This window comes from Mytilus galloprovincialis, chromosome 8 (assembly GCF_965363235.1).
Source record: "Mytilus galloprovincialis chromosome 8, xbMytGall1.hap1.1, whole genome shotgun sequence".
Classification (NCBI taxonomy): Eukaryota; Metazoa; Mollusca; class Bivalvia; order Mytilida; family Mytilidae; genus Mytilus; species Mytilus galloprovincialis.
The window spans coordinates 11,473,026-11,486,338 of NC_134845.1; the positions used below are offsets into that span (position 1 = coordinate 11,473,026).

Here is a 13,313-nt window from a genome sequence, read left to right on the forward strand (position 1 = left end):
AAGCTCCTAAATTCAGTCCGAAAACTATATGTAGGCACTGCAGGTCACGTTCATGTTTCTCTTGGCAGTTAATGAATTCTGTATATTTAATCCATTGCCTGTAAACTAATTGGTTTGTTGGTCTGCGATATATGAACTGTATTAGTTATTATTTGTTACGAATTAGCTTTCAAAAAATGCAAGTACTCTCAGATCTTTATTTTATGTCTAGTGTTTTGTTTGTTGTTTCTACACGTTTTATGGATCTAATGAGTTTAGCCCTTTTCGACCTTTTTTTATAGTTAACTTTGTTCTCATGTTGCCTGGTTCAACACTGAGCCAGGTCTGAAAACTATTATTTAGTGGTTGTCATTTATTCTATTTTGTACGTACATATCTTGTTTGCATTATTTTACATTTGTCATGTCAGGGCCTCGAATAGCTTGCTATTTGATTTGATTTCGATTTGCTATTGGTCGCTGCTGGAAATACATTTGTCTTATTGGCAAAAATACCACATCTACTTTTTTTTCAATATAAATTAAACTTTTCCATCTGGACAAAAATCGGGTACATCCCAAAAAGTTGATCATATCAGGTTTTCAAACATATTATACTGAATCGATCGTATCTGCTGCTGTGAATAACCCATTTCGTGATTACCTCTTTTGCAATTCAGATACACATATTTAATCTACTTTTGTATTGGAAATCCCTTCCCAAATAGCATGATGTTAAACATTTGCCGTTAGCCAGACGGAAAGCATATACATAATCCACCTATGATGGAAATATGCAAGGTAAATTGTTTTTCGATCCCATGTATGCCTTACAGTCATTGTATAACTCAAGATAATCTTATGATGGTTAACCACTAACTGAATTATTCATCATGTTTTGTAATGAATATGTTAACTAACAATCTACAAATACAACTTGTAATGGATGAAACTTATATAATTACAGAATGATATGGATACAAAAATATTTCTTACACTTGCAAAACATATCACAATAGTTTCACAGACCCTGATCATATATCATAATGTTGTCTCCATTGACGTGATATTTTGACAAGATCTGGACGTCCCTGTATAGTCTATCACTGGCACAAGAATATTATGTTTATCATTCGGAATATCCAAACTAAATTGCTTTAAAACTGGTATTTTACTTGTTGTTTCACAATAAGGACAAGTGTCGTCCCGTCTATCTACACTATGTGAGCTGCACATCTCAAGCTGTTTAGTTTTATTCCAGTTATCAGCTGTGATACGAAGGATTTGAGGATCATCCGAAGAACTGCTGCTTACAGAATCTCGGTCCTCCCTATTGTCTATTGTAGTTCGTTGTGATTTATCGTAATTTTGAATTTTTATAATGGGTGTCAGATGCACTGGCTGTTTGATATGAGAATGAGGCATGGGTGATTTAGGTTCTGAAGACATACTTTGGTGCTTTGTATTTTTCAGCCGAGTCTTTTTCGAAGGCTTTACGTCACTTTCCGACGAACGAATAGAATCTTGAGTTTTCAATGTAGGTAGACTTTGGTTTAATGCATTTGAATATTTACAATTATGAATATACTGTCTGTGTGTCCTTGCGTGTGACAAACAATGCTGAGACCTAGCACCAGGAATATTTGACGTCGTGTGTACTTTGGACGGAGTAATTTCTTTCCCCTGAGGACATATTATATCGGACTTTACTTTTAGTATTAAAGCTCCTGGTTCCAAAAAGTTATGTTGCTGTTGAACCCAGTCAGCCGTAGCCGATTTCATATCCATAACAACGATTGGAAGTTGTTTATCGTCGTCAGAAATAGAAAATGTTGGCAATAAACGATAAGTCTTATCATGATGAGTTTTTTCTACTTCGTCGTAGAACACTTCGTCATTACATTCGGCGGTATCACCTGCATCGTTGTCATTATTATCCACATTGTCACGAACCTCTATATCAACCAATGATGCTTCCTCACGTGGCATACCACGGTGACGAAACTCATAAAATTGACGCTTAACAAATGCAAGAAGCGGTTTTCTAATTTTTGTTCTATAAATAACGTATAGAAGTAAAGCACTCAACATAACTCCTAGCACTAGTGCTGTATTAAATCCCACGTTAGGATCATAAGTCTTGTAAAATTCCTTTTCAAGTAGATATCTCTGATCTGTTATGTCAGAATCATGTAAGTTCTTACTAATACTTGATGTATTGTTAATAATCTCAAGACTATTCGATAAAATTATTGAAGATGGAACTGTGCTTTTAGGCACAACATCTCTTCTCATTTCGTCATGAGGCTGAAAATAAAAGAATTCAAGTTATAAAATACGTTTCCATAGTAATGTTGATATTCTAAGTTATAAAAGACATGTTTCACATTAAGACATTTAAATACCCACTGGTGAGAAAAGAATGTCACGATTTTCCCGTTTCTAGTTTCTCAACTATTCAAATAAAACAGTTTTTTAATGAGGATTCGAAGAGAAAAAAATCCTGTCGTAACGCATGCCAATTGTTATGACGAATGTATGTACTGATATCGGAATAATTGGTTTGTCTGTCGTTACAGCAAAGAATATTATATTCAAACAATATATAACGTTACACAAATACAACCAATCAATCACATCAAACATTTTTGGATTTGTTGGTATTTCCCAAAGTCAATAAATTACTTCAAACTTCTTATGAAAATGCATGGTCCCTGTAAATCACAAAAAAAAAATCGTTATTAAATGAGATAAAGAGAACTCTATCTAAACGGTAAATAATAAAAACAAGACCTCACAATTTCTTACTGCTTTGGTCAATGTAATATGGAAATAATTGCATTACTTTAATTGATTAGAACAAAAACAAGCATTTGAAAGATTTTCTATCCGACAATTAACTACTGGCGATGAGTATTGGAGGAACAATTGATTTTTAGAACCGAATGACGGAGGAAACATGTGGTGAATTCTGGAGTGATTTGATAAGACTCTAATAAAAATAAATAAGGAAAAGCAATAATTGACATATTAAACCAGAAATTGGATTAAATACAGCAATTAATGTAACTAAACTCATACTAATCTAAAGCTTATCAGATGGAAGTTCCCAGATGACATAGCAGATTCGTTGACAAAATACAATGTAAGGAGATGTGGTATGCGTGACAATGAAATAGCTTTTCGACAATGAAAGAAAAGGACTGTTATCTGAACTACTGCAGGCCACCATACGGATGTTAACAATGAGCAAAACGAATCGTGTACGGTAGACTTTAAAAGGGCCCTGGGATAACAAAAGAGAACATCAAATTCTGATGGAGGCCTTCAAAAACACATTAAAACGAACAGCAACACACGACATTCGTGGAATTATGAAGGCTAAACAACACGTGGCGGGGTGAAACAAAATAACAATACATATAGGAATTTAGTTTGTTCTCCATGACTACTGTCTTGTCCAAGTACGACATTTCTGGTCAATTCTGATGCGTATTGCTTATTCCACTTAATCGTGTCCAATGCAAAATTACACCACAGAACTTTTCACCAAGACGATTAATATGCGTGCAAGACTAAAGCTTGTTGCAGGACGACACAGTGAACTGGTTCCCCAAATTTTCTATGCTTTTGACATTAAATTTATTTGATTTTGGGACCATTTTTCTATTTAAAATTCACCCAAATAACCTCAATAACTACATTAACAATATTCTTTATAATTTTTTATGATAGTGTTCTTGTTGCTCAGACCTTAGTTTTATGTCTTGTTGATACTATTATATAATGTTGTTTGTGTTTTGTTTGTTTATTGTGTTACGTGTCTTAGATGAAAGACAATGGGTTTTTTCCTGTCACTTGTGGTCGTTCTTAGTCTTAGCAGTGTTGTGTGTTATAATGGTAGCAATTATGTTAATAGCATGTGTTTACTTTTTAATGTAAGCAAATGCAAAATCGTACAATATTTTACGTATTGTCAGCAAAAATAAAAGTATTAAACAAAAAGAACAATTTGAACAGAAAAATAAAGCCGCCCGTTTTTATGAAACTGTTTTGTTTTAAATCGCTGCGATAGACTACAGTAACAGCGACAAGCTCATTCAGTTTGAACTTTGCTTCAGTTTCCTTTCTGCCATTTAAGAATGGTTGATGGAAACAGTATTCTTTAATAGTCATTAGTCTGCTGTTTTATATCACGACTTGTATAAGAAGAGCTATAAACTGAACAAATATTGGGTAATGTAGTATCAGACTTCACAGTAAATCACATAAATGGAGTTAAATGGAAAGTGCAATGTACGTATACAGTATTGATTATTTTTTGTCATTTTTCTTTAGACTTCATTCTTTGTATATAGCTTTACTAAACACAATTGCATGTAGGTGTTTATAATGTGTAGTCAAACCCTATGCTTTCTGTCCTTAATGCGAAAATCCTGCAGAAAATCGTCATCATCATCTTCTTTGTCTCGTCGTTGTTGTCGTGGCGTTGTCGTATTTGTTATATACCATGTTGAAAATGATATGCATTTCACACGTGAATTATAATAATCGTAATAACAGGTTTTAATAATAGAACACAGCTGGAGAATAATTCTACCACGTACTTACATCGGAGAATGAATGTCATTAATTTGAAATTATGCCTTTTAGGCTATGATATGTAATATTTCGTATGACTCGTGTAGATTCTTGAAAAACCAGACGTAGATGAACGCTATGTCACGAGGCAGATTAGTCACATGTGCTTGATGTGCAATACTATTAACGGTGCCAATTCTAACTACACTAACTACACCAGGTGCGATTTCGACAGGTAATGCACCTACAGTAATGTCGAGGTAAAAACATTTATTTTGTAATCACAAGCAGAGAGCTGATTTGATAGCTACTAGTTTATTTAAATAAAACATAATTTGTTCTATAAAGAAAAGTACCAAAATAAAAAAAATCTTACAAATAACAACATTTAACGTCTACAAACATAAGACTACTTATTGATTAAAAAAGAGAATTTACAAAGAAGGCATTTGGTGATATTAGTTAAACACAATCATCAAATGTCAGTAACATATATATATTCACCTAATCAGAAGTTTAGAAATGCTGCCACAAAACGAGGTACTTGTTATCATATAGTAATGACAATTTAACGAAAATATTAAAATATTTAAACTTCAAAGAAACATCGACACCTATCGTTGAAAAGTACAAACAGGTTGAACCATTCTGCAAATTACCACCCTACCTAGACTTAAGCTTTATGTTACAATCGCGGATAGTAATCTATTTGAGATCAGATACAGAAGTAAAAATGTAAAATAAGGTATATATATTTAAAGTAAGACTGAAGACGGTTTTAAATGACATGTCACTAATAGAGCAAATATGATAACTTTCAGGATCGTCGACATCATGGTCGAAGTCCAACATTATTGCTAATTTAATAGTTTTATCATTATTTGGATATAAAATGAGGATATGAGTTTTGATTGTTTATTTTAATAACTCTCCATTAAATACAAAAAGAACAAAAAGAACAATGAATTAAAGGACTATAGGGCACTGTTTGACCTTCATAACGAATAATACCCAATTACTATTTATTTTAAACTTTTCTGTGTTTCACCATGATTATCTACATATGCTTTTTATGATATTCTGATTTCAAAGAAAAGAAAGATAGAAAAACTTTATCAATTTTTATTTTTAAAGATATATTTTGCATATATTTGCAATACTGAACATTGTACCAGTTCTGATTATAATGACGTTGTATCAACAGCTTCTGATCTAATTTTTAAAAACAATTATGAACTGGCAAGAATTTTTCCAAGTTTCGTACAAAAACTGGCACGTACGCTGAAAACTCGTATCCTTTTAGATTAGAGCCCAGTGGACATTTTATTTGCAAAAACATGTTGAATCGAAATAAAAGTTGACGTAATATATATCTAGTTTTAGTTCATTTCCATCCTTATGATGACACATGTTATATTTTGTGCATTTTTCAAAATCTCTCCATTTCAAACAATAAATATATTTATTTCAGAAATAATAAAAATGACGATATTGCACCTGCTTCATTAAAATACCTGTACAACTGCTTATTTATTAACAAATCTTGCAACTCGTTAATGGCTGTCTATTTTTATGATCCACAGACAAATGTAAAATTAATTACTAGAAAGAAAAACTCGTTCAATCTTACGCCGCCAACGAATAACTTTAAAAACTGTATGTACCCATGGTATAATTTTTAAGTATAAATGGCAATGTATAGAAACGTGATTACAGCCACAGAAATCGATGTCCCCAAGCCTTGTCAGATTTCAATGCTTGCGATAAGTCTGAATTACAGAAATAATATACGGTTTCGCTGTACATTTATCCTTACCCAAACACCTGCAGACTAATTACAATATACAATACAAAATATAGCAAACAAAAATAACACCCTTTCAACGTTAAAATGAAAGAAATATAACAAATTTAGAAATAAGAACTGTTTTGTAAACATTAATAGGCTAATGTAGTATATAAGATCGAATTAATTATAATGGTACTAACCTTGTTCTACATATTTTCATTTTACATGTTTGCCTGGACAGGTGCGTGTCTGAAACACAGATAAACAATATTCTTTATGATGATAAATATAATTAATACATTGTAAATCTATTATACTATTACTCAGTAGGTATGATGCCATAACCAAACAAACTATTGCATCGTTAACAGATAATTATGATACGTGTTATATTGGTACTGTATCTTGTTAATGGATCAAAAATCAGATATGGACAATTGGTACTCTTGCAGTTGTTTGATAAACCAATACGTTTGTTGAGAGGCAAAGAGAAATACTAACATTTTTAGTTAAGTTTATGATTGGTCTTATATCAGTTGATGGGACATGACGCTTGTTTCAAATAAGAAGAATAAACGGCAAATTTACTGAGATTCACCAATAAAAATCTGAATACTATGGACTTCTTATCATTCATGGCACACTAGCTGTCGCGTATTTCGATAGTCAAGGTAAACCATAAATACAAGTTCAATTTGCATATTCGCTTTTTGTATATATTTTCCAATACAAACATAAAAAGTATACTGAAACATTTTTCCTGAAATAACAAATATGTGATCTAATTGGCCAAAATGATAATGATGAATCTTATGTCATTTGTCCTGTAGATGTAAGTTTAGTAAACAAATAGATTTATGTATAAACGGGCCTTGTCATTTTAGGGGCCTTTTATAGCTTCCTGTTCGGTGTGAGCAATGGGTCCGTGTTAAATGCCGAACTTTGACCTGTAATGGTTTTACAAATTGTATCTTGGATGGAGAATTGTCCCGTTTCCACTCATACCACACCTTCTCATATCTATTTACAACAATATTTTGATCTAGAACACAGACTGCGTGCATACTCGCAAACCTTCTGATTGTTAAATCCTCAAAACTTCTGATTTTTTTCCGCTAAGGGAAATTTTGTTTTAAAGACGTTTTCCCTACTGAGAATTGAGACCTCAAAGCTTGGATTTCTTTTATTCATGACTGGCAAACCAAATGTATTAGATGTACGTTGTTACAATAGACGTGGAAGACACCGAAGGGACAATCAAAATTCATAATTAATGAGTTGCTATAGTCCAATTTATAAGGGAGTTAAAATAAACACATAGAAGTCATATGTATATCAATAGCCACTGACATACATAGACCATCATATTTAGACCTTGACACTTTGCATGAGGAAAACATATCAATAAAAATGTTATCATATCATTTATACCTTACATAATGAAATCATCTCAATCTTTCAGTTAAACGACGATTTAACAATATCAGATAAATACTATCTCATCTAGATACCATAAAAACAATTACCGTTTTGTAAATTGTATTGAGTCATTCAGACTATTAAGTGTCAATGATGGTTCTATAGTAGTCTTTGAAAATTTATCCTAAAAATACCATAGAGGTGATTTGATCTTTTGTACTTCTGTATTTACGAATATTATATTAACGGTACCATTTTAGTACACAAGAAGTGCATTTCGACAATGGACGTCGACATAATAATTGTAGAGGCCAAATATAAGAAAAAACTTAAATTGTACACATATGATGAAGAGTTGATAAAAATAATAAGGACTTAACGTAAAGACACATCTGGAAAAGGCATGCTTAAAAGTACTTTTATATGTTGTAGAACTGATAAAACCGAATGAACCAGAATCGATTCAAAGCCGTTCATGGACAAGAAATCATAGAGCTCAACAAAGGAGATCAAATCCATCAGAAGATTTCAAAATTTCATGACATCATTAAAAAATACAACAATATCCAAATTTTCATTCCAGTATATATCGACGTACTGGCTACTGGGTTGATACTATCTTAAGGGGCTAACAGCCTACCAGGAGAGGTAGAGTTTTCATTAACAATACAATTTTCTGCACTAGATGCTTATCATAAGGACGATTAACCGATAAACTAGCCGGGAATGCTACACATCGGGTGCAAAAAGAAGTAAACACGTAAGATGTATCATATGCTTCGAATAACTTGAGCTATGACACTTTCTATTGTTCTACACGTTCCTTAATTGACAGAACTCTCACCACAAAAAAAAAAAAAACAAAACAAAAAAAAAAACTTGTTAACAACAGGAAAGTGAATCAGTTCCTTTATCATGTACTTTTAAAAATTATGCAGTGTATCTGAAATATCGACTTTCAGTGAGGAATATATTTTAAAAGAAACTTAGTTTGTCTGAGTATCGATCTAGGTCATTCAATTTAATTAATATCCATGATGTGTCCATCATTTGTCAGACTCTAACAAGATGACATATCGTAAATAAATATGAAAATATCAGTGCTGTCAGCTAATAATCATCTGTAAATAATGACTATCTTCCATTTTCAGTAGAAAACAAACAGTTTATAATAATCAGGATTACCGTTTATGGTTTAGTTACAAATTTGTTTAACCCCGCCGCATATTTGCGCCTGTCCCAAGTCAGGAGCCTCTGGCCTTTCTTAGTCTTGTATTAATTTAAACTTTTAGTTTCTTGTATACAATTTTGAGTTAAGTATGGCTTTCATTATCACTAAACTAGTATATATTTGTTAAGGGGCCAGGTGAAGGACGCCTCCGGGTGCTGGAACGTCTCGTTGCATTGGAGACCCGTTGGTGACCTTCTACTGTTGTCTGCTCTAAGGTCGGGTTGTTGTCTCTTTAGCACATTCCCCATTTCCATTCACAATTTTATCTTATTTTGAAATCATCTATTACTATCAATTTGAATGTCCGAATCGGATAATCTCAAATGGATAACAAATTAATCTAATCCGAAATAAAGAGCAAACTTGACCTTTTGCCTCTAAGCTAAAATGAAATGAATTCTCTTTTATTACATCGACACAAGTTGTACCAATATATGTTAACATTTACACATACCATTATTATTGAGGTTGTACCAATATAGTTTTATTGTAATAAAGAATTGTTACTTTTTCGATAGTATCGTTGAATATCATTTTTAAAATTTTGCACTCAAATCACAACAGTATGTCAACATTAAATTGATATGTGTGGGTAGAATTTAGAACTTAATGTGTCTCATTTTAAAGTTCTCAATTGTGAGGAGTGGGGCATGTTGATGTCTGTGGTTTTTTTATGCAAATACTGGGTTCGTATTCGTACTCAAACATTAGTTAAGAAAATCTTTTAGCACTGACTACGTTTTGAACTCCCCTCTAAGTGCTAGTTGTAATATCAACCATCCTCACCTGATATAGAAACATGACTTTCGACGATGGGATTACATTTATCGTTATTGAGCTTCTTCCTTACAAAGCAGTTGATCCAATGACATTACATACACCAAAAATAGCTTTTACGCCTTGCAACAGTTAAGGCTTCGTCAGACAAACTATGATCTTCATAATTATCCTAGTGACAAAGAATGAATCTTGCAGTAGTGCAAAATGCAATTTTTAAAAGATGATTGGTATTGGACTGGAAAAAAAACGCGAAATGGCAATCAAAAGAAAATGGAGGAAGTGCTCTTTTCTTGATTGTTGTATCCCAATCAGTCATGGTTCAGTTTAGTACATGATAAATAAAGGTAACAGTAGTATACCAGTGATCAAAAGTCATAAATCGATTTAGAGGAAAAAACAAATCTGGGTTACAAACCAAAACCAAGGAAAACACATCAAATATAAAAGGAAAACATAGAAACAAAACGAATACCGAAGTGCACCAAAATGCAACATACATCATACATAGTAACGAAATATTTGATACCATCTGCCGTAGTCTTCACTTTGTACAGGGCATATACGAAAAATTGTTGAACTTGGTTTAACTTCAACTTTGTACTTATTTGGCTTTATAAATATTTTGATATGAGCGTCACTGATGAGTCTTATGTAGACGAAACGCGCGTCTGGCGTACTAAATTATAATCCTGTTACCTTTGATAACTATTTTTGAAATGCCAAACTGGTTGATTGTTAACATAATTTGACTATCAGCTTTTCTGTCACCTCATGTCGTAATTTGTTTTTTTTCTATTTTGCAATTGCATTTTGGCATCAGTCTACACGCTGCTGATTTAGACTAGGTCCTGGGTCTTTTAGTCAATAGGGTTACAATCGATGAACGCCGTCTGTAACCTTTATATGTCTGTTAAGTTAACTTAGGATGTTGTTGGGGTACTGTTACGATAACGTATACATAAGTTTTAAACGGATTCCTTGTTTTAAAGGGAAGCGCAATATTTATTCGTCTTCACTTTATATTTTTTGGTTAGAAGTACGTGTTTTATATTATATGTAATTATTCATTTTATTACTGTCTATACAAATTATCAAAATCTACATTATTCCGAATCTAAAGCGAACAGTATATTTGCAATAAAACCTATTCTTAAACTTACGAAAACAATAGTCTACATTGCATACAAAATGTTTTAATTGAATTTGACAATTAAAATAACTCGTTTCAAAAAGTATTTTTAAATAGCTAGTTTCTGTTTGGAATAACTACGTCATAACACCAGTTTACATAACAGATAAGATACCCTTCATGAAAACATAAAAACTGATACATTTCACAATTTTCCTGAGGTCTATCTATGCAGTCGACATATTTAAATTGTCTAGAGGATAAAGCTGTAGCTGACAGAAAACGGAAACCATGGTACTCAAATGAATACCACTTTATCACTTTGTCCACTTGTTGAAGACATTCGTCAATCAAGAAATAAAATTGAAAGTCTAACAATAACTTCTTCTTAATAGTGCGTGTGACAATTAATATTGTCTTAAGAGATAAGTTATAACGTCACATACAATTAACAAAAAACCCGAAAAAGAGTTTTTTACATTAAAAATACAATATAAAGGTAACGGTTTATGTTACTTTGAAAGAAAGTGCAATTTGAAATTAAAATTACAGAATTGTCTCCGTTGACGTAAACAAACAAGTATCTCACTAAAAACTTCAACATCAGATGCTTATTTGTCCAAATGTTGATCGGGCTGTATTCTTTTGTCTATTTTGTTTTTGCTTATTTGAGTTTTCTTGGTTACAAATCATTTGTTTAAATAAATCTATATCTGTAACATTGCGTTTTACCAATTTATTTACAGAAAAGACATCACCATTATACGCCCAATCTTACAATGGATTTAATCATTGATTCTATTTACGTACCGTGTACGCCAGACATAATATGTCAATTTGATATACCAATAGTGACTATAAATGTTAAAAGTTTTATATTTTCGTCCACAACTTAAAAAGTTTTACCCACTTAATCAAATTGTTTTTTTTAGCCATTTCCCGAGAAAAAACAAACAACTAGGCCAGAAAAGATTTACGCAATAAACAATCCCTCATTGAAGATATATAATTCTTGTTTCATGTTAAGAGACTGACACGAGACGCATTGTAGTAGTGATCTACAAATAAAATGAATAAAGTTAACACGACATCAACTTATCCGGTGACTGTATGTATCTTCTGGTTTTAATTATAGAATAGAACCAATGATATATAGATAAATAGTTGCTTTCCTCTCGAAATTTAGACGATTCGTTATATTAAAGGGAACGAATGACAACATATACGGTTTCAACTGTACAATAGGGAATAACACTGACAAAATTTTGACATTACCGAAAGACTCACAAGTATCGAGACGGCCATAACAAAAACAACAAAAGATATAAATATAGTTCGTATTATGGATATATATATCTTTGACTGTCCCTCTGGTATCTTTCGTCCTTCTTTTGATACGTAACGCTCGTGTATGTACACAATAATACGGATTTCATTACCCTAGGTGTGCTACTGACACAAAGCTGCTCCATCAGAGTTATATAGAAACATGTCTGAAATCAATATTATGGTTACAATCACGAATTCGATGACTAGCAACATGATTTCTATGTTCTTGGGTCTTTTGATACAGGAAGAAGCATCTGATCTGTAAATGTACCAATTGTTTATATACGTAATGGTGACATTCTGTCTTAGTTTATATAGTTTTGCAAGGTCGGTGCATGTATACTAGGAGACGCTTATCTTGATAAGACAATCGGTCTCCTATTGGATTTTATGCAAGTCTGTTTTTTCCACTTGATTTGTATTTATTATTGACTTAAATGAATTTTAATAATAACAAGCAGCTGTTTCGTCTTACTCGGGGCGCACTAGCATTGTATTAAACAGAAGCTTTGTCTCTTCTTTACCAATCGTGCCATAAGTCGTGTCATAACTGAGGTTAGACAATGAACCGATGAGATGACCAAATTAAAATCTAGAATCTATCAACAACGTTCCTGCTTCACTAGCGAAATATGTCTTGCAGGAAATGACAAGCTGACCCTATTGTTGCCGTTGAGTTCACCCTATGTTTATGTTTGGTTCAGGTTACGCAGTCTTTCTGTGTTTGTGTATTGTGGAGTGTTGTGTATGTGCTTGTTGTTTTCTTCTGACCATGCTGTGTCTGTTTTTTGTGGACATTTGGTTTTCGATTGGCTTTTTCGGATTTTTACTTTTGATTATTTATAACGACTAAAAAAATATCATGAAAAAGTTTAACTTCAAATCATGTATGTTCATGGTCATGAATAGCAATTGAAAGTAATCAAGCATTGTATTAAGCAGATTCTTCAGAAATATTAAAACAAACATTTTTAACTAATTCTTAATGGCCTCCGTACAATTTTCGGAGGAATTACTTCAACTTTACAACCTGGAACCTTTGGTTAAATAGCTTTCTTGTAAGAAGCAACCCTCATA

At 32.4% G+C, this 13,313-nt stretch overlaps 1 protein-coding gene across 3 annotated transcripts in view; it reads right to left on the minus strand.

Moving 5' to 3' along the window:
* Positions 1-901: 901 nt before the first annotated feature.
* Positions 902-13,313, minus strand: part of LOC143085076 (uncharacterized) — a 30,966-nt gene continuing 18,554 nt past the window's right edge. For all 3 annotated transcript variants that reach the window (XM_076261253.1, XM_076261251.1, XM_076261252.1), the window contains 2 exons: positions 6,549-6,597; positions 902-2,285 (listed from right to left, as the gene is read on the minus strand). In XM_076261253.1, coding sequence (XP_076117368.1) covers positions 1,020-2,273 — 1,254 coding nt within the window. In that variant the 5' untranslated portion in view covers positions 2,274-2,285; positions 6,549-6,597 and the 3' untranslated portion in view covers positions 902-1,019. The remainder of the gene's footprint in view (positions 2,286-6,548; positions 6,598-13,313) is intronic.